Consider the following 24,414-nt stretch of genomic DNA (forward strand, 5'->3'; position numbering starts at 1 on the left):
AAACCTTATGTAACATGGGTAGCCCTCTTTCATTAACATCATGCAGGTGAGACAGAATTGCAAGAGACCTAAAGTTATGCATGCTTTGGGTGCTTATATGGCACTACTTAACAACCACAAAATGAGTCAAAACGTTGTACAGGGACATGGATGAAAATCCAAAATTTAAAATAGGAGGCAAAATTAGAAATGACTTTAAATTTAGAGGGTGCATTTAGAATTTAACCTCTTTTCTATTTCCACCTAAACTAGTTTTCTACATTGTAAAATGAATCAAGGTTTTAAATTCTACTTTTTAAGATATTGTTTAAGCACCCTAATTCTGTTTAATGACCCTCGTGTGAGGTGGTAGACAAATTTAGGAATATTGCATAATATATTATTGTCAATTTCTGTTGTGTTTGTAGAAAGACTTTGTTAACTAGCTAATATGAGCTACTGGATAATTTTTTTATAAAGTGCAAAATATAAAATATATTGAGTAATTTTTTTTCTTTGAATAATTTTTATAATTGTTTAAAGAAATTAAATTTTGTAAGGATGTGATGTAAAACTCATGTTTTACCCCTCTAATCCCAACATGCCACATCATCTTATCACATATTTAAGAATAAGCATAACTATACCCAATCAATCTTAATACCCATATATAAATTTAACCAAATTAGGAGTTTATTAAGATGTTATTAGGTGTGATAATATATATTGAATTTTAAGTAAAATACTAATGTGACAATCACTTATTGGATGGTGTAAAATATAGGTTTTACACCCCATCCTTACCAAATTTGGACTCTTTACCAAATTTGGAATCTTGTTTAAAATATATGGTCATTATCATTATTCTTTTACATTTTTTTTTTCGAAAAGTAAGAGATATTAGAGCAATTGTATCAGTGGGTGTAAAATTTTTGTCTATTTTGTATAAATAAAAAAAAAAAAAACATTTTTCTATTTTACACACCCACTTTTACAAAACACCCACATCAATTTATCTATTCTAAGCATTTATTCAATAAAATATTCATTCTTTTCATTTTTTATTATTGCCTTCACACTCCTCTCTTGAACCTTCTCACTCACTACCTCTCTCTCTCAGACCCAACACAACCCAAAATTACCAACACCTAGCCACCATCAATAATCAATCCACACCCACCCAACCACCATCATCAACCCACCCAACCTCCATCAATGATATTAGCCACTATCGTCAACCCACCCTTCATCAAGCAACCAGCCTCCAAAAACTCAAATCCAAAGAAATCTCAAACTGGCCAAATCAGCCTAAATACCCAAAACCCCAATCAACACAAATACTTATGAAATCCCAAAACCCACTTATCAAACAAAGAATAAAAAATGATCAAAACCCACTGATCAAAATCCCAAAACCCATTGATCAAACAAAGAAAAAATAGAAGAAGTGAAACCACCACAGAGGTGGCAGTGGCAAGTGACAAGAGATCAGAGAGTCTTTGGCAAGAAACAAAGAAAAACCACCATGGTTGTGACAAGGGTGATTGTTGATCGGCAATGTGATGTTCAGCCATGGAAGCTAGAGGAAGATTATGAGATGAGAGAAAAAGAGAGCTGAGAGGGTTGGAAGTAATAATCTGCTTTGATTAATTGAGAAAAAGAGAGAGTGAGAGTGAGAGGGACCAGAGAGAAGGAGAGAGAAAAAAAATACTAAAATATTAAATGCAAAGCTACAGTAACCATATATATATATATATATATATATATATATATACATGGTTATTGTAGCAGTTTTGGATATATACAAAGTTATGCAACTACTTATGTGAGTATTTTTTTTTGGGTAAAATGTGTAAAACTGACTTCTTTTTCTATTTCGAAATGACTGATATGGTTGCTCTTACCTTATGTTATAATCTGTAAGTAAAACCCTTCCACTAATGTGACATCTAGAATTTCTTTTTTTTTTTTAAACTGGCTCTTTGTTATCATTTGTTTGTTTTTCCTCAAATCATACATATTGCTACCATAATATGTATGATTAGAGGAAAAACAAACAAATGAAAAATAAATAAATAAATAAGGAGGGAGGCTTGGGTTTCAAGAAATTCTGGGATTTCAACCAAGCTCTCCTCTCCAAACTTGCTTGGTGGGTGTTATTTGGGAAAGATTGTCTTTGCATTGAGGTTCTGATAGCTAAGTACAAAGCTCACCACAATTGGCTTAATCAAGCTGCCCATAGTAATGCTTCCCTTGTTTGGAAAAGTCTTGTTGGCACTAAACACCTATTATCTGAAGCGGCTTATTTGTTGGTGGGTAATGGTGAGTCCATTAGAACTTGGTCAGACTCGTGGGTCCCAAATTTGCTAGGTTTCATCCCATCTCCCAAGGCTGATGTAAATCCTAATTTTGCTTTGATTGTTTCTCAACTCTTGAATCAAGATCGCAATGGTTGGGATATTGCTAAACTTCGGCATTTCTTTGAGGATTCGGTGGTGGACATTATTTTGCAGGTACCTTTGCCCTCTTTCCCTATTGCTGATTGTTGGTCTTGGACCCCTACAGATTTTGGGAAATTCACAATCAAATTTGCTTACTAGTTAGGCAGAATTTCTTCCCCTCCTTTGATGACGGACCTCTCTCGTGGTCGAGTGTGGAAGTCTAAGCTATATGAAAGGTTGAAAATGCACTTATGGAGAATTGCTCCGAATGTTATGCCTACCAAAGATGTCATTAGTCAATTTGCCAATGTTGAGGTGGGTTGCCTTCTTTGTAATTTGTTTGAAGAATCTTCACTCCACATTTTTGCTCTTTGCCCTATTGCTAAGACTTTTTGGTTTCACAGTCAATGGGGTGTGAGAACTGAGTCACTTGGCCTTGCCTCCAATCATGACCTCATTAATTTTCTCTTCTCCCCTCCTTTTGCCGAGGAGCTTACTGTGTGCCAAAGGGAAGTTTTCTTACTTTTTGGAGCTATTTTATGTGATGTTATCTAGAAGCAAAGAAATATTTCTCTTTTTGAAGGTGTTGCTATAAAGTTTGAAGAGCTATCCTCTAGAATCTCTAAAATATTTCTTGAACACAAGTCTGCTAGGCCCTTTGTCTCAAGCTAGGCCACCTTGGCTCCTTCACGGCAGTGGACCCCTCCCTCCATTTCTTCAATTAAGATTAATGTTGATGCTATTGTGGGCCCTCATTGTTATTCCATTGCATCTGTTGCCTGAGACTGGAGAGGGGAGCTAGTTTATGCTTGTTCTAAGAAAGTGAATACCATCTTCTCTCTTCAGGCAGAAGCTGAAGCTATTAAATGGGCTCTGACCTTGGTAGCTAACTTGGAGTTTGAGGCGATAATCATAGAATTAGACTCCCAAGTTTGTTCCAATCTCCTTTCTAATTTGGAAGTTGCCCCCCTTTAGAGAATCAAGTCTATTTGTGCTGACTCTCGAGTTCTCTTGACATCTTCCCCTAAGGTTTCTATTTGTTGGGTGCCTAGGTTGTGTAATGTGGCTTCTCATTCTCTAGCAAAGTAGTCTTTAGCTTGTAATTTTTTTGGTTCTTTTGATTTTAGTAACGGCCCCCCTTCTTTTGTTTCCGTTATTCAAGGTGAGGCTAGTTTTCATGTGTAGTTTGCTTTCTCTCCTAATAAAATTTCTGGTTCCTCAAAAAAAAAATACATATTGCTACCACTACACCCTACTATGGTGTTTACCACGAAATAATGGACATCATGTGGAGATACTATGTATTCTAACCCTTTCTGAAGTCACTTTTTTACCATGTATTAGGTGGTAATTATAATTAAATTAAAGAATTAAAATTTTTATTGATCAGTTTGTTGAATGATGATTTTGTAAAACAATTAATTAGGGGTGTTCACAGTGCGGTGCGATTTTAAGCTATTTTTAGCATTGCATTTTGTGGTGCAGTTTAACCAAAACCCTAACCGCACCACACCTCATTTTTGCGGTCACATGTGTGGTGTAGTATACGATTTGAAGTTGATATATTTTTCAAATTTTGGGCTTTTCCTATCCAGTCCAAAATAGATTCTTCCATTTGTTTTGAGCTAAGTTTTAAACTATTAAGCTAATTTTTCTTTATTTTGGGCTAGCTTTTCTAATCATGCTAGGGTTATTAAACTTTTTTTTTTTTTTTGAAAACTAGGGTTATTAAACTATTAATAATATATTTAATATTTAAAAAATAAATATATTAATATATAGAGAGGGTAGGGTGCGATTTGTGCAATTTTCTTATTATAAAACCGCAAGGTCCGTAACTGCACTGTCACTTACAGTACAGTGCAGGGTTCCAAAATTGTGACCCTACAATGCCTATTGTTGTTCCAAAAGTTTATTTTTAAAGAGTCTTGTTGTTCAACTAATTAGCATATAGACATCCAAAATCCAAATCCCAACTATTAATGTACTATAATTTTTTTTTTTTTTTAATCACTCATATAGCAACTAATATGTTTTATTTTTTTATTAAATACAGCAAAAGCAAATATATGAATGCACACAATTAAGACCCAACTCTTTTTTCTTTTCAAAAAAATAAAGAAAAGAGACCCAACTCTTTTTTTTTTTCTTTTCTTTTTTTGAGAAGAAATTAAGACCCAACTTATACTATATTATTCATTCATCAAAAAACTTGTACTATATTAATCAAAAAAAAAAAAAAACTTATACTATATTATTGGAGAAAACTTGATCTTTACTTTCTTTTCCTTTTTGATGTTTCTCAATTTTATTTTATTTTTTGATAGAAAAACTTGATCTTTACCAGTATATTTATATCAGCAATCAGCCACATGGCTTCACATGATTGGGCAAAAGTAAAACCTCTGTCTTTCATTCATATTAGATCCCACAAAAAGTTCATCAAAAAAAAAAAAAAAAGATCCCACAAAAAAAAGTCATACGTTTCGTTTTACCTTAATACCCAAATTCTGTGTGTCTCTGTCTCTCTGTACCCAATCGCCGATCTCACTACTTTCCCCGGCGATTTCTCAGGTATCTCTCATTCATACATACACACATCATCAATTTATCATAATCATCCTCGAATTGTTAATTGTGAATACTCTGGAAATTAGGGTCTTAGGTAAATGTGGCTCAATCTTAATCTAATTTCTCTATTTTTTTTTTTTCTATTTTTTTGTATTAGATCTCTAAATTTAGCATCTTAGATAACTTCCCAGCTCTAATTTATTTGAAAGATTCTTATTTTGTAGTTTTTCCTATTTTTCATTTCACTTTTTTAGTACTTTAGATTGTTACATTTGTAGAGAAAGTTTTGGTTTCAAGCTAAATTAACATGTAAAATGGTGCTTAAATTTGAAAACCAGGAAAAAAAATTATGCAATTGGGTATAGAATTTTTGTCATTCTTTGTAAAATTTTGATAGTTATGAATGTTGGGTTGTTGAATTTTTTTAAAAATTTTGACTGTTTGAGTGCTATTCGAAGCAGGGTTTGGTCATACATGGCTTCGTTCCGAGCATTCTGGAACAGTCCGGTTGGTCCGAAAACAACTCACTTTTGGGGACCTGTTGCTAATTGGGGTTTCGTCGCAGCTGTATGTTCTTGACTCCTTGATTCTGTGGGTTTTTTTGGTTAAGTTTAGATATTGAATTTTTTGTTTGTTTAGTTGATGATATGATCAAGATTGAATTTTTCGCCAAATGGGTTTTAGAGTATTCAGCAATTCAAATGAATGTTCATGTGTTCTTTTAATCGATTGAATTATTAATAGTTGTGTGAGTAGAATACACAGATGGTCATCTGAAATGCTATGCTATGTGGATTTGACAGGGGTTGGCGGATATAAATAAACCTCCAGAAATGATTTCCGGCAACATGACAGGAGGTTGAACATGTCTGTTTTTTGGAAAGAGTTTGCATTTTTGTCAGTTTCTTTTGTTATTGTCTAGATTTTGTTGTCACATTTAATGTTGGTGCTTGTAGCAATGTGTATCTACTCGGCACTGTTCATGAGATTTGCGTGGATGGTACAGCCTCGCAACTATCTACTTCTAGCATGCCATGTCTCAAATGAGACCGTTCAACTCTATCAACTCTCACGATGGGCAAAGGGCCAAGGGTAAGTTTTACTGAGTTGTTATTAAAGTTGGACTACCTCTGTTTCTCTGAATAATTCTGTCTCACCAAGAGGTGTTTGAGAAAGATGTTTTTCCCATGTTATATAAGTTCTTGGTATAAATGGACATACTCTGAATGTGGATCGAATAAGATAAATATACTATTTATTTTATAAATGAGGACCCAGGGTCTGCTTAACCTGCTGGCATCAAAGTCACCATTCATTTGATAGCTTAAGAGAGACTGTTTGGAATTTGGTTTCATTATGGTGGCCCATAAAGGAAAAGATTGAAGTAAATTATAGTGGTGCCTTTGTTCTATTCTTTTTCTGAGTTACATATAATACCTTATACTTGCTTATATAAAAGAAATTTCATCAGAATCAGCACTAACTAGTATCAGTGGCAGTTGATGCCTTGATGGTCATTTCAAATTTTCAATTGCTTTACATTTTCTTGAACATTCCAAAAGATATGGTCATTAATATGACCTTCCTCTTAAGAGCATTACCCTTTCATCATACAAATATTTTTAAAATAATCTTGATTGGTGAAATTTGAATCTGAGTCTGAGACATATCCCAGCCTCATCCACCACTTTTTTCTGGGCCCTGGGACAGGGTATTTTTATTTTTTATTTTTGGCTTACTACAAATGGGTAGGGGGACTCAAAACTAGGTTCTCCCTATTTAGGAGACTAGACAGTACCATTAAACCATCAGGCTCTTGGCAAGCTCAGGGACAGCTTGAATTAAACATTGTATTCATATATAACGTGACTAAATTATATGCTTATATGCATATATAATGTGATTGAGGTCAGAGTTCCTTTCAATAGTTTACTTTATCCAGCACTTTTCATGTATAAGTTAATCTGATGGTAAACACTGTTTTTACACCCTTCTACACACGTGAAAATATTCAATTCAATATGTCCAAAATTGATATTTTGTTTGCTTTCTTTTTAATAGGTACTTGTCACAGAAGAAAGAGGAATCTACATCTCAGTAATTTGATGCTGCCATCTTTTTCTCCCCTGTTTGCTTTCTGTTTTTAGTATTATTTGAAGCAATATACTCTTGCTCGTACTGCCATTGTAGCATAGCTGAGCAGTTGACTGTTCAGTAAATCATGTCTTTTTTATCTTTATTTGTACTGATGTTTTTACATGTGGAAGTTGACAAACCTTATAAGAGTAAGAGCTCCAAATTTGTAATTGGTGATGCAGCAATCATGTTATTCAAATAAATTTTGGATTGATTTCCACATTAACAAGGAAACTATTCTAGATGCTATGCATCCAAAGTGCTGTGATTAATTGCTTGTTTCTCACTCTTACCCGAAAGTAAGATTCCACACCTGAAGTCAATCCTAACAAACTTCAAGATGGTGAAGCCAAAATCTGTGGAAAGTGAATCCTCTGATCATCAGAGGCCTGCCATTCTTTTCCCCACAATGTGAATGCAGTAACTGATTTCAATAAATGATCTTAAGGGGGATTGTTTGTACCAAGCTTGGCAAGTTTGGGAGGATTTTGGCAAATTGAACTATGTAGTTTTAGCTTCAGGGAGAGTTTCTCTTTGTGGTATTTCACTATTTTGCAAATGTCTGATGAGGTAAAATGCCGTGATAATTCATATGTTGCCCCTTCAATTTGGATTAAGAAAATAATAACATAAATGAATAAAGAATATTTAAATGGAATAGAGGATTGGATGTAGGGTGTTTTCAAAAGTGGTTAATTGGAATGCTAAAGGTACAGTCTAATTCTATAGTCTATATTATAGAAAATTTTGGTTAAACCAAAGTGGATGCTCAGAGTGCACATTTTTAACCCTGTTAGCAACCAATTGAGACAGATGTTTAGAAGATTCAATTTGCAGACATGCCAGAGAGCTCCTGTTTAACAAGATACCCACCATCGGCAGAAGTCTAGAAGATTCAATTTACAAACATGCCAGAGAGCTCCTGTTTAACAAGATTCCCACCATTGGCAGAAGTCTTGTATGCGCTAGATGCATGAGGCCTTTGTCTCACTGGGGCTCACTTGTCAATAAAACAAAGGTTTCATGCGCTCAGTACATGAGATACTTTCTCCACATTTAACAAATTATTAACTTGAATACAATGGTAATGGAAAATGTCCTAAAGGAAACCTATGCATCAAGCAGGTGAGCATCGCATAGTGTATTGGATATCCATTTCCAGCTGCGGGCAGAATACATCACCAACCACCCTTTAACTCACTCAGTTGCTTAAACAAGTCAAGTAGTAAGAAAAGAAATTTGGATGGTGGGCATTAATAAGCAAGAGGATAAGTCATTGTTTAATTCCAATCAAAATGAAGCATTAACTTCGCCCATTAATTCATTTTCCTCATGTTAATTTGTGTTAACCAGTCACTCATTAAGCATAACTATCTCTTTGAAAACAAAACAAAACTTCATTTCTGGACTTTCCCATGCTAGTCAGGAATAAAATAAGTCCACAAACTGAATTAAATTAACATCGTCATTTTGCTACAATTTGGTCATCTACTTGCTTCTTAGTCTCCCCTCCTGGCAGAATAAATAACAAAAACATCAGCCCTTACGTTAATGATGCATGAAGGCTTCCTGTACTCCTAATGTCTTTCTTCCTGCAAAAATAGGACACAGCAACTACACTCCAATCCTTGGCTTCTTTCACCATACCTTCTTAGTCATAATGCATGTCAACATTTGACTCCGGCGCTTTGGATTGTACACACAAGCATACTCATGTAATAAATCTGAATCATGATTCATCATGAATCTCAAATTTTGATCTTTTGCTTTTCTTGGATTTTAACTTCTTGCTTCCCTCATTTTCTTTCGATGCCTTCTTTTTGCTTCCATTGTTTTCTTTTGATGCCTCCTTGTTTCCTTCATTTTCTTTCATTGCCTTTTTCTTCTTCCTTCTTTCATCTTCTTTTGATGCCTTTTTTCTTTTCACAGGCAGTGCTTCTTCCTCGTCTACAATTTCAGTCTCATTAGCAATTTGTTCAGCATTTAGAGGTAGATCTGCTGCTACAGAAGGTTTAACTTCTGCTCATAAGAATGAGGAACATATAATTAGTAGGTGTGGATTAATGTTGACATCATAATATTATATAACTAGCTTTGCATAAGAGGAACAATTAAGGTAACCATCATATAAATTAAAAGTGTACCAAACTTCAGAGTCAAGCAACTTCAAAAACTGGAATCAGATCTCATATATCCCTATCAAATTTAAAGCATATTTGATCCCCTAAAAACCCTTTTTAAATAAAATTAGGCTAAAATTAAATTTAGTCCACCACTTTTATTTCAGTTGTCAAATTAGTCCCTAAGGTTTAATTTTTGTCAATCTAGTCCTTTCATCCAAATTTGTTACTAAATGACTCCATTTTAATATTATTTTTTTCTTCATTCAAATTTTAACTGAAAACATTCATAAGTTGCTCCGTTTAATAGATCTTGTCATTTGATGAGTACTAGTTAGGAAAAATGAAATTAACACAGAAGTACCAGATTGACTCATTTTGACATAGTGAGGGACTAAAATAATAAAAATTAAATCTTAAGAACTAAATTGGCAAATGAAGTAAAAGTCAAGGGACTAAATTCGATTCTAGCCTGAAAATTGTGTGTAGCATACAGACATCAATGGAAAATAAAATATTTTCATCATTTTACATTGCAGAGAAAAAAATACGAGTATAGGATCAATCTAGTCTTCACTCCTAGGCCATTAGGAGTTATTTACTTATTAGTAGTTTGAGGATAAAGACAGACTCCAACCTCCTAAGAGATCCCTGAAGTTAAGTATAAAGAATGGATCCGAAGTTATAACATCAAATCAACTGATCCAGAAAGAGGCGAAACAAACTTTGGCTAATTGTTGGGCTCAAAGTTTTCTTTCAAAAATATTAATTCCACCTTATATAACTGCTTTCAACGATGACCCAACTCTTTGCATTGTTTTTTAGTAACTTCATTATAAAGTGATAAGACCTTTTGTTTTTCTTTTTCATTTCATGACAAGGAACCCCATCAAGGTATGGGCCAGTGGGACCACCACTGAGGGGTAAACCCAGGATGCCTACATACCCCCATTGAGAAGGCATCAAGTAAATCACAAAATGCCTCAGCTAGGAGTTGAATCAAAGACTTCTGGGTTTACAGTTATCCAGGCACTCTCATCCAGACACTCTCATCCAGGCACTCTCCTTTTATTGCCAAGGCATCCCAGGTGGGGGCAAAGTGATAAGACCTTTCCTCATTGGTAAGCTATATGCATCTCGAGAGTCTTTAACTCACTACCTTACCCTCCATCCCATTATTGAGGGAGGAGCATGTGTCATTTGAGCTAAAGCTCATTAGCTCCAGCCCAGTGTTAGAATCATCACTCATATCATATGAGCAATAATTTGCTTCAAACTTAGACTACATTACTGGTACCTGTCCCCCCAATCATTCCTTGTTCACAAAATGTAACAACATGCCACTAATAGAATAATCATAGTACAAGAAACAATACAATTAGCTTGGTCCATAACGGACAAGACAAAAACAGAAAACTGACCTTCATCAGCAAAATTGGAGTCAAAGACAACATTTGTAAGATGCTGCTTAAGGAAAACCTACACAATGAAGACAATAAAAATAAGATGATGGAAATTTATGCAGCATAGCGCGTTAGCTTAGAAAATCATAAATGAAAAGACTATCTACAATCCCTGCATGAGCTCTGTAAAAGTGTCAACCTTACAAGTGTCAGGGCCACAGATTCAAACAATGAAACTCAAAGCAATACATAGGTCCAAATAAGGGGCAGTCACTAGGCTTCTGGACCAAGATTCAGTGCATGTTTAGGAATGCTTAGGCTTCAATTGGAAAGCAGACCTTTCCAGCCAAAAGTTTAAGTGCACCATGCCCTAAGAAGACCTTTACAGCCAAGTATACGAGTGCACCATTCATAAGATTAATGCACTTAAATTTATACATTCACCATTAAACCTTTTTGCTCAATGTTTTCAACATTATGCCATCGTCTTAATTGACCATCTTGCTTTGGATTTATCACATGCAGATTACTAATGTCCCTTTAATAAGAGTCAAAGTAATGTGCTGATGGCAGCATCTTACTTTATACAATATTCAAATGAATGGTAGCTACAATAATTTCAGTCTATCAATGAAAGCAGAAAACAACTTCATTTTTCATTAACAAAATATCCAACGAATTTGCTAAACCCTCGGAATTGGATTTACTGATTCCTTTTAATAAAATAAAATAAAAGATCAAATGGTTAGAACAAGAAGTTTTCAGCTTTGAATGCAAAAAAGCTATATCACTGATTCACTCATCTCTATCACAGCCTAGATTTGTTCTTGGCCTCAAGGTAGAACAAAGAGTTTTGAGCATTAGGTAAGAAAATTTGAGATGCTAAAACAATGAGTAACAAGCTACAAAAATGTAACTGTAGTAAGGGCAAAAAATAAATATAAGAGTTTAAAACTAGCACATATCTTGAGCCGTCTTTCAGCAAGAAATTCTAGCAACTCTTCATAATCATAAAGTATAAGAACATACCGCAGACAGAAGTTGCCGAGTCTTTATATCCCATAAGCGTAGATAACTGTCCAGTCCTAGAAATTAGTCAAGTTCTCAGTTTTGATGGTCAAGAAAATTTAGTCCTAAGACAAACAAACTTAACCTCAAAAGGCTAAAGGATGATTCAATAAAATTAAGTGAACACACACATGAAGTGCTAACTGCACAGACCCTTCTTTTAATTAGAATATTAATACGGGGAATGACTTTCAGGAAAGAAAAAAAAAAAAAAGAGAATAAAAGGTTTTCATTGCTTAGTAGGTAATATAGCAAGTGATTGAGTATAAACTAAGATGAACATTTCCTCCTTTTCTTTCCCACTTCTCCAGACTAAAAGACCCCCCTACCTAAAAAAGAAAAAGAGAAAGAGGATATGCACACAATACGAAACACAGACTACAAACCTCTCTCTCTGTCTCTATGTGTGTGTGCCTGTGTGCATGTGCGTGTGCGTGTGCGTGTGCGTGTGCGTGTGCGTGTGCATATGGTGTTTTGTGAGTATGTATGTATGTCAATATGAGTTCCAATATACCTATAAAAAAAAAAAAAGTATGAGTTCCAATGCAAATTAACTTAAAGCTAAAATAATACAACATACTCACCACAAGATGCTATCACTGGAAGCTCTGGGTGCCTAGCTATAGATCTGATGCTTCCAGAACATTTGCCCAAAAAGCACCCCAATAATTTTCCTATAAAAAGATACTTTCATCATTTATGGAGTAACAAGAGACAAAAATCTCAAATCATTCAAAAAATATGAATTAAATGCAAGAATAACATTAGCAACTTCATAAATCAATTTTCACATCCACTTTAATGCAAATCAATTAACCTCAATCCAAAAATATGTAATAGTAACCAATAATCCTAAGTAAACCTTGGAGTAAGACGGGTTCAATTTTCGGAGTTAAAAATGAATAATACCCTTGAATACCTACAGCACTTGAAAAAGGACCCATGTCCAGACATTAAACGTCATATGTCAATCAATTGTGCATTAACAATTTACTTTGAAAAAAAAAAATTAATTTCTACAAAAGGCTAGAGCTCTATTACATTAAAATTTTGATACTGAATTAGGTGTTTTTCTGTGGTAATCAAGCTCTTCCCAGAAATGACCCCTTGACACAAAAGTTTTGATGCATGTAACATGAAGCAAACAATTGAAATGAAGCTAAAAGAAACCATCATATACTTCGTAAGTATTATATGCCTCATATTTTGGATCTAAAACTCACATAAGAAAAACATTTTCCACAGATCAACACAAGCATAAGGGCACGTCTATCAATTCATATATCCCCACCCGAACATACATAGTGGAGCCAGCATTTAGCAATATATATGAATGAACCCACATGCCTGCACACTCGCTCACACAGGAACATAGATAAACCCCGCATATAAGACTTGATCAGCTTAAATGATAATTGCCAATCTAAATTAGCCAGACAGTACCAAAGGAAGGCAATGCTCTTTCCTTTTTACCATTTTTCGTTTAAATAACCAAAGGCTTTCTACTCAAGAAAACTAATTAAGTAAATAAACAGAACATTTACACTACCAGAATACACTACAAGAGAGAGAATGTTAAATGTATCTTTCAGACTTCCACACAAATAGGATATCAAATATGTGACAACATGATGGAACTACAGTTCACCTGTGCGCATGTCAAAAGAAGCAAGGTCACCAGACCCATTCCCTACATAGACTGTATAGCCATCTAAATCTTCAGTTACTGATTTGATAGCTGTCTCCCGAAAATCAAATGAGGTAACAGGTCTTCGTTGAGCCGAAATATCATAGAGGCGAACCTGTTATGAAAAAAAAAAAATGAATTGAAGTTTTTGAGTGGCTGGATGATTACAATTACAATAGAGCTACTAGAGATAAGGTAATAAAGAAATTGTGGTTCCTCCAAGAAACCAGCAAAGACAAAATAATAAGAAAGCATTCCAAGTTCTATAAAAAATAAGAAATTAAAAAAAAAAATTAAAAAGTAACTAACAATAACTTGTATATCATAAAACTAACCAAGGATACAATTGAAAGAAGAAATTTTTTTTAATTTTATCCTAGGTGTATTATTAGTCATTGTTAGTTTAATGGCTCATGATCAATAACATGTAGAACATGGGTATTTCTCTCGTGACATAACATCTGAGGATATCTCAATTGAAGAGAATTCAAGTAGACAAATAAACCCCAATTCCAGTCAGCATCAAGCAACACATGCTCAAAGGACAGTAGGAAGTGAGAAAAAAATCCATAAGAATGTTGCATTTTCAGAAGTTACTAATATCCAGTTATTCATTCCAAAATGAAAGAAGAATTTGCAATGAAAGATTACCTGATGGCTGTTAGTGCCAGCCACAATTTTGCGGTGATCATCCTTACTCAGGAATGTTGATGATGTAAACCAAGTTGGGGTAAAAATATCAAGACTGTTTTTAGGAGGCTGCATAGGGTAGAAGCTATTAAATAAATGCAAGGAAAAAATGCACGCTAAAGAAAATTAATTTGTGAATTTCTTTCAAGATTTAGCAGATAAGGGAAAGGCTCACAGATTTGGCAGCCCAGATTTTAGTACAGTTGTCAAGATCCCACATGTTCATTTCAACACCCTTTCTGAGATGGAAAACAAAAAAACCATTATTTCATATATGAATAAGCTAGTACACACCATAAAATCCCAATACGGAATGACAATTGACTTAATTCTCAAGCTTATAAATTCTGATTGTAAATCTCAAAAGCGCTTACCCTCCAAATATAGCATATTTTTCACTTCCATCCACTTTAGAACATAAGATATTGCCAGAACCGCATACACTCCATGTGTTTGATGAACCAACAGAGGCAAAACCTGCAGGTGAATTAGTAACTTCAATGGACCTCATGCTTGTGTTTCCTTTGGTTGTACAAGTAAGCAAAGTACAAGTCCTAGAATTTAACAATAAATTCAAAGATCAGAAGTTGTATGCATATGGGAAGAATGCAGCTGGAAATCAAAGATGTAAGCACCTATGGTGGAATCAGGTGGCAAAGCCTAGAAAGCAACAATATTGCAGTACCTGGATGTCAACTCCAATTTCTGTCCGGCAAATAAATGTAAACCAACAACAGCATCATCTTCAGGTCTAGGACCATCCTCATTAGCATTAGAAACCGTGAAACGAATATCCCCATTAATTGCACTGAGAACCTCAATCTGTAGTATGCATTAAGAGCACAAATATTGAATAGGATCTTCAATAAGCCTATAACTATCAGTCAAAATTGAAAACGGAAACATTTAGCCAGATATTCATAAGTCCCGGAGTATAACTCACCATACCAGTTTTTCTTGCCACTGCTAATAACTGCAAGAGAAAAAGAAAAATAATTATAAAAAAAAAAAAAAAAGCACTTCTGCAAAATAAGGATTTGAGGGTCTTAATTACATTTTTGGAAAAAGATTGATGGAATATCTGAATTCATACACATATGTAAAACAAAAGGATAAATTGTCCTAATTTAAGCCAAAAGCTTCTATTTAGGCAATAAGTGAAACTTGCAAGTTGCTCTTTGGCAAGCAAGCCATTATGCATTATCACCAGATATATGCAAGGGAATGACTAGAGCATCCAATCAACTGGTTGCAACCAATATTAGAACTTGTTTCTCTTAAAGGATGATACATATAAGTTGCCTCTTACTTCTTCAGAAAACAAACAGAACATACAATGGCAATTAAGTACAATGCTTGAAGTCCCAAACTTCGTGAACAATTACAAACTCAATTCATAATACCCATCGCAAAATTTAACTCAAATGGCAAAGGCTCGTATTGTTTGTTTAACTTACCAATGCTTTATTTAAAATGAGTGTTGGCCCCAAGAAGATGGTGAATAGAAGATTCAAACTAGTGGCCACCTCTTCAGGAGGCATGGCACCTAATGAATTCTAATACCCTTGGGGCAACATTAATTAAACTTCATTAGCTGCATAACAAGCATTCAAACTGAATGCATCAACAGCAAAAGAAACCCAACTAAAATCAAAACTTACTACCAAGTACCAAGATAAAGATGCTTACAAATGCAATATTCATTTCTACACAAAATCCTGTACACCCAATTCTACATTTAACCAATAGGACATGAAAGCTTCAACAAACCATACTTCACTTACAATTGGAACCAAAACCAAACAGATAAAAAAAAAATTGAAACATATTACCAACAACAACACAGATGCTTGAAATTCTAAATTCAATAAACTCAAACAATTTGTAACACCCAACACATACCGGGTCATCTTTACGGTTATTGATAGAAGCAGCAAGCACACATTTTGATGAGTCCAGCTCGCCCCACCTCTCCACCACTCTAGGAGCCCCTCCTTGACTAACCTTAGCTTCAATAACTATTACCCCAAAAAAACAAAAACACCAAGCAAAGCATCAAAAATCCAGATATATAAATACAAAATAAAGCATATAAAACCCAAAAGACAAGCTTTTTACAAAAAGGGTATTGCTAATTTCAATCAATATATAAAAGGGTGTAAGACAAAAAAATTCACCTTTGATGAGACCAAGTGAGTCGAAGGTCAGAGCTCGAAGAGAAGGGCAACCGGGGCACTCTAACGTGGTTATACGAGGCATCTTTTTGATAAAATCTGCGTTGTCTCTCACAAACAAAAAACTAACAAACCCCTACACCAAAAACCAATGAACAAAGTGCAAGAAACGTTAAACTCTTGCTACCTCTGTTTGTCTGTGTTAATGGTTGTTTTAAAACCGGGCCGGGAACCCGGAAGTCCAAATTTTGGGCCCATATGATTAGGCTTTGGATTTCTAACATGGTCTCTTTAGAAGTGCAGCTAATTAGACATAACTTGGGCCTTGTAGATATTGTTTTGGTTCTTTTTTTTTCTTTTTCTTTTTGGACTTGAATGAGTTGAATCTACCTCCAAAAAAAAATAATAATAATAATAAAGAAGAAGAAAGAAAAGAAATGAACGAACGTACCAATATTGCAGCTACAACCAGAAGAAAAACAAAACACCACTGTGAGAGAACTAAAGTTGACAAGTGGAGAAGAGGTGGTAGTCTACTGGTTCTGGGGTCTGGGCTTGAAGAAGACGCAGACAAAGGGAAGAAGTGAAAATAAAGATGAGAAAAAATTTAAAAGTAAGAAATGTAGAAATCAAGAGGAGTCAGAGACCATAGACGTGTGTGGATGAGAAAATGCAACAGAAAAAAAAATTACAAATGATAAGAAAGTGAATCCACGGGTGAGAAGTGAGAACAAAAAAAAGTAAAAAAAATAAAAATATTGGAAATTGTAATTGGCTTGGGCAGTGTGATAGCCGAAATTCACTGCCCAGCCTTTTGCATTGCATTAAAAGAAGTAGTTGGTTTCTCTTAAAAAAAAAAAAATTGAAGAATTGGTATTTTAAATAAAATAATAATAGTTTAAGTGAATTGATTAGATTGTTTCAAGATAACAAGTTTTATAATCGTATTAAAAATACTAACTTATTTTTTTATTTTGTTGAATTTTTGAATTATATATATACTTATTTTTTTATTTTGTTGAATTTTTGAATTATATATATATATATATATTCATTTACGGTAATTTCAAAACGGTACGTCGAAATAAGTTAGTACCGAAACATTCATTTTGAATAGACAAACCGAAATTACCTTTGAAACGATATTCATAACATTGGTACCAACATGGCAAAATCTATCCGACACAACTCAACCCAATGTGTTGGGTTGGTTTCCATAGATTTATAAAATGGGTTAAAAAAAAACATTTGTAGGGTTCATTTGGGATCCGCTAATTTTATTGAAATTGAAAATTTTTTATTAAAAGTATTGTAAATAAAGGTAAAAGTTAGCTGAAATAATACCGTGTAACCTATTAATAATATCAAAAAGTACAGTGAGACTTATGAATAATAGCAAAAATAAGTTGAATAGTAAAATGAGTTGGCTTTTTAATTTGAACCCATGTGCATTTAGCTCCAAATTTAAAAGCCAGTTTATTTTACTATTCAGCTTATTTTTGTTATTATTCATGAGATTTACTGCACTTTTTAGTACTATTTATTAGTCTCATTGTACTATTTCAGCTAATTTTTACTTACTTTTAGCAAAAAAATTTCAATTTCAGCAAAATAAACGAATCCAAAAAAACCCTAATCTTAGATTGTGTTGAGTTCAAGATAATAGTTTTTTCAAACCATTTGATCCAATCCAAACAGACATACATATAAATTTATTTTATTACAATTTGTAGGGTCACGATTTGTGGCGGACCGTAACAGTGTCGGGTTCGCACGTAAAACGGCCCTAACAATATCATTTGTAGAGCGTGGGTTTGAAAGGCTAGGCTTTGATCGATAGGCGATGGGTTTTTCATGGCGTTCATACAAGGTTAAACGATCGTCACCCCTAGAGTACTTCTCCTGGAGGTGGGCTGGGAGGCTCTGGTTTTTGGCCATTTTTCCCAACCCCCTCTATAGATTACTTACCTTTCCTTTTATACTAGCTCGCGTCCACTGTCCTTCGTCCACGCGTAGGGTTAAACTTTCCAGGATTGATACTTGTCCCATCAGTCCATACTCAAAGTCGTTAGGAATGGTTGTAAAAGCCAAAGAATGCGGCTCTGTCAGGTTCAGAGCATTAAATGGCAGTAACAGCAGCTTTCCCTAAATATTTTAGATCTTTCTTCCTAGTTTCAGTCCTATACCGTTTTTACCCTTCTTTTAGGGAGGAGACTTTGGGTCTACCGAGGACTGAGCTGTCCTCGGCGGTATCCGTAGGCTATTTTGTCGAGCTTGGGCCATAGCCCTCCTCGGCTTGGGCCTTCGGATTCTGCCCGGGTAGGTGGGTCTGGCCCATAAATCATTTGGGCCCCACACAATTATTTCACTAGTTTATTTTGCTTCATATAGGAATTTTTTTAGAATTATTTCACGGGTTGAAAAAACCCTACAATCCAACCTACCAACACAACAAAATCTATCCAACACTACCCAACACAATGCCTTGGGATGGTTCCCATAGATTGATAGATTGGGTTTGAAAAAAAAATTCTTGGGCTGTGTTGAGTTCGAGGTTAATAGTTTTTTTAAACCATCTCATCCAATCATCCAACCAAATATAGATATATGTGTGTATATATATATAAATTTATTTTATTATAATTATTTCACTATAGTTTATTTTATAAATAAACTAGCTAGTTTATTTTGCTTCATATTGGTATTTTGAGAATTATTTCACGGGTTGAAAAAAAAAACCCCAATCCGACCCATGGACACTGCTACTTTCTATAATTTCCCAAGCTTGGACAACTAGCTCTAGAATCCAGGTGCATCTCTTTGGATTGAACCAAAGACCAGCACCTCTAGCGGTCCCAAAGCCAAAGAAACATGATTCTTAAGGGAGAAATGTTGAATGTTATCCCAACTTATTCTATACTCACATGTGACATATTTCTTATAGTTTCAAAGACATTATTATTATTATTTTTTGAGCAAGTTTCAAAGACATTATTAGATTCTATCATTGAATGTTGTTTTAATGTTCAGTGCTCACGTATCTCTTCCCTCACTGGTTTATATGTTTTATAGTGGAAGAAAATTCTAACTACAAAACAATGTTGTTGTACATAGTATTATTTACTTATAAATAAATTCTTTAATAAACAATGAGTACCCTTGTGGAATATTTCATGTGCATAGGCAGGTTAACAATGAATTAATGGGCACCCCTTTTGGAATAGATTAGGTACAAATGCATTACATTGCTCCTGAAAGTTCCCAGAAAATTTGTTCATCTCTACCTTCTTATAAATGTGCTTTTCCCTGAGCAACTACCTAAGCAATGAGCTCAGCTCCACCATTCTCATCTTGGGTGACAAACAGAAACCTTTTGGTTAGAAAAATCTCTATAATGCTTGGCACCTTGTCAAAACTTCGATCTTTTACTATTGATAACTTTAAACTGACAGGAAATATCTCACCTTTCGACCTTCTTTCTGTATTTTATCCTTTCTAAAAGTCTTTTTTACACATTATAATAACTTGGGTGTACATTATTCCGACTTCTTTTGTCCAATTAACCAAATTAATATAATTTTTGTGAGTTCAAATAGGTTGTTTGGTATGATTCCTCCCTCAATATTCAATATTTCTATTTCATTAATAATGAAGTAGGAGTTAACAAAATCCAGGGGCATATTCCTTTGTAGATAGGTATCACTCCATCAAATATCGAAGTATTCTTATACATTTTACAAAAATTTAAGTTAAATTGTGCAAAAATATAAAGAATATATACGCACACTCAGCTCTAATATAATACAAACTATAAATCCATAAATTATTAACTAGTATATTTTTACTTCATGTTGGCAAGTGGCAACTCGACCAATTAATTGGTAGTTCAGTCAAGGCTTCTATGTGACAAGGTCAAAATTCCACATATGTAGGAAGGCATAATTCATATCCATCAATCCATTTACCTCTCTGGATTTCTTGACAACAACACTAATGGTTAAAAGATAACTCTGTAATAAATAGAAATATAGAATATGGATTTGATTCACTTTCCAATTGAAATATAAAAAATGGTCATCTCAAATCCTAACAGGTATGAGAAATACTACTTCCTATTCTATACATTTAATCATTGTTTTCCGATATCCTTGCACTATTGATCGAGCTATACCTACAAAGCCTATGTTTGGTTTAATGACTTACCATCCCAACTGCTTCATCTAATTTAACTAAAAAAATCACAGGAAGAAAATTGTATATTTTGGTACATTTTTTAGTGATTAATTTGCTGAATTTCATAGTTTTTCAATGGTTTTGAATGTTCTTTCGCCACCTTCTATGACTTATCTTTACGAAGAAAGAGAGAAGAGACAAGAAAAAATAAATAAAAATTCAGAGGGGTCCAAGTCCAATGCTTAAAACAACTCAAGGCATTATTGTACGGGATTAGATTACATTAAATTTTTGTGTTTCCAGAATCAGTGTGACTCAGCAATTTGTTTCAATTCAACGGCCAAGTAAGGTTGCCCTAATAAATTGTAATATATATGTTGATATAGGTAGACAGTAGTTGTTATTGGCGTTGTCAGGAATTTTGTCTTATATTGTCTTGGGCGTGATTATATAACGTGGTAATCTTACAAGTTACAAACAACGACTTTTGTTTTTTGTTTTGGGTTAATAAGGATTATTATATTGGCAATGATATATTATATCACGCTAATGCAACAATACTTTACTAATCTACGTGCAATTATGCGTTAAAGTTTGTGGGTTCTAATTAAATTAATTGTTAAAGTTTTTTATTATTGAATAATATATTTGAGATTCAAATCTCATTTACATTAAAAAAATTAATTAATGTCTTAACTCAATAATAATTAAAGAGAAATGTTAACCGACTTTTTAAAGATGAATTATTGTAGAGTCCAATTAAAAAAAGGTTGGCATGAATTGATGAGAAGTTCTGAAAATATGGCTGAAGTATTATAGCTCCACACATTACAAAGGTGACAAAAAATATGACATAAAACAAAAAACAAAAAACAAAAATCTTACATAAAACAGTTTCTCTTACTGTGACAGCTAACAATTTCCATAATTAAAATTTAAAAGCCTATAACATGTCCACAAATATTATAATAATAATAATAATATAAACATTACTTTTTTTATTAAAAAAAAAGTTTCCCATGCAAAGTACAAACACTACAATTTTTTATGGATAAAATTTAATTACATAACTAGTTGTAGTCTAAGATTACAACCTTACTCAATAAAATAGACATTACTACATATTCTAAAAATCTAACCGTTAAATTGCATGTTCTTTACACTCTTAATACACATGTCAAATTTTGTGTCAATCAGATATTATTTATTATATAATTTATAATATTATATTTTATGCATAATTTTAAACTATAAAAACTTGCAATTTAAACAATTTATTGATAAGAGTTATTAATCTTTAATTTTCTTGAAATTTTGCAAGCATGAAAGATATAAGAATAAGATATAATTCAATGGTAGATTTGTCATAATTTATCTCCAATAAAAAAATATTAAGTAAAGTTGTAGTATAAGTTACAACTAATTTTGTAACTAAACTTTACCCCTTTTTTATTCACTGAAAAGTCAGACTTACTGTTCAATTCTTCACTACTACCGGCCTATTACTAGAGTGGAGCCACTAACATCACATGTATTAATTATGCATTAAGTATAATAGTACGCAATCTCGATAGGGATGGATAAGGCTATGAAAATTTAATGTGAGTGGACTTTAAAGTTTTCTGGTATAATGCATGAAATATGAAAACCTTATCGTTGAATTGCATGTTTTTTATGCTCTTAATACACATATCAAATTTTGTGTCAATAAGATGTTATTTATTATATAATCTATAAGATTTATTTTATGCATAATTTTAAACAACCAAAATTTGCAATTTAAACAATTTATTGATAAGAGTTATTAATCTTTAATTTTCTTGAAATTTTGCAAGCATGAAAGATATAAGATAAAATGTAATTCAATGGTAAATTTGTCAAAATTTATTTCCAATAAAAGTAAAATTATAGTCTAAAGTTACAACTAATTTTGTAACTAAATTTTACCCATTTTTTATCACCAAAAAATCAGGCTTACTGTTCAATTCCTCACTACCACCAGCCTATTACTAGAGTGGAGCCACTAACATCGCATGTATTAATTATGCGTTAAGTATAATAGTACGCAATCTCGATAGGGATGGATAAGGCTATGAAAATTTAATGTGAGTGGACTTTAAAGTTTTCTGGTATCATGCATGAAATATAAATTGAATTATTTATTTTATAATTAAAGAGTTTTGTAATTCAATTAATTAATTTGTTTAGGATTCAAATAATTACTTTCTTTTACTCAAAAAAAATATTACTTTCTTGTTATAACTTATAACCATCAAATTATTTATATAAAAATATTTATTTTATAATAAACAAATTAATGAGATTTCACTAATCATAGAAAATAATTTAAAAATTTATTCAGTATATTCTTGATGTGACATTAATCATATATTCATAATCATATCAGTTTATAAACAGTTTGTAGTAGTTTTAAAATTTTCTTTTCAAAATTAAATCCTATAATATAATAAGGCTTTTGCTAAGTGTATTAAAATTATCAAGTTGTTAGGGTAAGTCCACCATAAAGGTCTTAAAATCTTATCCACTCATTATGAAATAAGTGAATTTATATTTTTTCGTATTATTAAGAATTTAAATAGATACCAAATTAATGATAGTCAACATTTTTTAATATTAATGACTCGGTAAAATCTAATAAAAATGAATTGATATAATTTTAATTATGGTCTAGTTAACCGGTGCCCTTAGGATATTTGTTAATGGACAATTTTTAAAAACTTTAATACAATTTTTATAGAAAATATAAAAAGTTGTCAAAAAATTAGTTACTTTTTTCTCTCCCATAAATTTTTTCTAAAAATATTACATAAATCAATGTCTTTAGGATATTTGTTAACTTTCACTTTTAATTAGAACTGTATAGTAGAGTTACCCTAAAAATTTTTAGAAATCTTTAATTTTGGTTCATCATGGGCTTAGAAAATAAGTTAAGGCACATTTAATACTCCATTAAATAATATTTTAAACATTTTAAATAAAGTCAAATTGTGCATAAATATCAAGAAATGCACACACAAGTACAATTAATTATTATTTTTAGAAGACATTAACAATTAATTACTATGTAAAAATCAATGAATTAATGACATGTCTATTTTCTTTTTTTTATACAAGATCGAAATTATATTCTAACCTAATCTAAGTGTATATGTGTGTGGAAATCTATCCTGAAGACTTGAACCTTAACCCTTTCCCCAATACCTCACAAGCACTAATACTTGTGAAGTGACCATTGCGCCAAGGGTGCGCAATGGTATGTCTATTTTCATTTATAAAAAATGCGCATTAGGACTCATAATTGAATATTTATTATATGAATTATTAACGATGTGATAAAATTCAATCCATTCTTTGAAATGGGATGAATATGATTTTAAGACCTCTATATTAGAGTTATCCAAAAAACTCCCGAAAAATCACAATCCCTAATTAATGAAGCCTTAATATAGTAGTAAATCAAATTACATAGAATTTCCCATAAATTTTTTAACAATGGCTTATCTAACCTCTTGTGATTAGGGTATAATGTAATCATAACATTAGAATTTTAACAAACATTCGATCCTTGGTCTTATGTAGCACCTTTAATAAAAACATGAGGTCGCCAAAAAGTTTATAGTTCAACTTACACTTTTTAGTGTTTCAAATGGAAGTGTGTCGGGTTTAAAATCTCTCTCCTCCCATTGTAGTTATTGAATTTATAAATAAAAAAATAAATAACAAAAAGACACAAGGTATGTTTCCTTTGGTGACAATTTGAGTGGTAGGCTCAATATATTTAAAAGATGTACCGTAAATTTGAAGATTTCAAACTTCATCTATCCTGCCATCATTTAATAGGGTTTTCCACTCAATCTCTTGAGTAGAGAGTAAATTAATCTGATAAAATTAAGATACTACTTCTTTAATTTTTTTTTTTTTTAAAGTGACACTTGGACCAGAGGCGAAACC

General features: G+C 32.9%; 2 protein-coding genes across 2 annotated transcripts; one reads left to right on the forward strand and one right to left on the reverse strand.

Annotated features, from left to right (window-relative positions):
* The first annotated feature begins 4,855 nt into the window (after positions 1–4,855).
* LOC115962749 (mitochondrial pyruvate carrier 1) lies at positions 4,856–7,371 on the forward strand. The gene is made up of 5 exons (XM_031081627.1): positions 4,856–4,994; positions 5,453–5,558; positions 5,795–5,849; positions 5,948–6,083; positions 7,053–7,371. Exons 2-5 carry the CDS (start codon positions 5,466–5,468, stop codon positions 7,090–7,092), a joined length of 324 nt encoding a protein of 107 aa, XP_030937487.1. The 5' UTR covers positions 4,856–4,994; positions 5,453–5,465; the 3' UTR covers positions 7,093–7,371.
* A 1,015-nt stretch (positions 7,372–8,386) lies between these two features.
* On the reverse strand, positions 8,387–16,936 carry LOC115964142 (WD repeat-containing protein DDB_G0290555-like). The gene is made up of 13 exons (XM_031083481.1): positions 16,721–16,936; positions 16,273–16,405; positions 15,998–16,113; positions 15,039–15,068; positions 14,781–14,917; positions 14,470–14,649; positions 14,271–14,334; positions 14,057–14,164; positions 13,367–13,520; positions 12,303–12,392; positions 11,680–11,735; positions 10,669–10,726; positions 8,387–9,146 (listed from the first exon to the last, which is right to left on the reverse strand). The coding sequence occupies exons 2-13, from the start codon at positions 16,352–16,354 to the stop codon at positions 8,857–8,859; spliced, it is 1,365 nt and encodes a 454-aa protein (XP_030939341.1). The 5' UTR covers positions 16,355–16,405; positions 16,721–16,936; the 3' UTR covers positions 8,387–8,856.
* Between the last annotated feature and the right edge of the window lie 7,478 nt (positions 16,937–24,414).

The sequence above is a fragment of the Quercus lobata genome, chromosome 10 (assembly GCF_001633185.2).
Source record: "Quercus lobata isolate SW786 chromosome 10, ValleyOak3.0 Primary Assembly, whole genome shotgun sequence".
NCBI classification, from domain to species: domain Eukaryota; kingdom Viridiplantae; phylum Streptophyta; class Magnoliopsida; order Fagales; family Fagaceae; genus Quercus; species Quercus lobata.

Bases quoted from the DNA above. Each gene is read 5' to 3' on its own strand.
- LOC115962749 (XM_031081627.1), top strand. From the start codon at position 5,466: ATGGCTTCGTTCCGAGCATTCTGGAACAGTCCGGTTGGTCCGAAAACA. The intron at 5,559-5,794 runs GTATGTTCTTGA...TGGATTTGACAG, and splicing joins ATTGGGGTTTCGTCGCAGCT to GGGTTGGCGGATATAAATAA. The intron at 5,850-5,947 runs GTTGAACATGTC...TGGTGCTTGTAG, and splicing joins TTCCGGCAACATGACAGGAG to CAATGTGTATCTACTCGGCA.
- LOC115964142 (XM_031083481.1), bottom strand. From the start codon at position 16,354: ATGCCTCGTATAACCACGTTAGAGTGCCCCGGTTGCCCTTCTCTTCGA. The intron at 14,918-15,038 runs GTGAGTTATACT...TGCATACTACAG, and splicing joins TGGCAAGAAAAACTGGTATG to ATTGAGGTTCTCAGTGCAAT. The intron at 14,335-14,469 runs GTAAGCGCTTTT...TTTCCATCTCAG, and splicing joins AAATATGCTATATTTGGAGG to AAAGGGTGTTGAAATGAACA.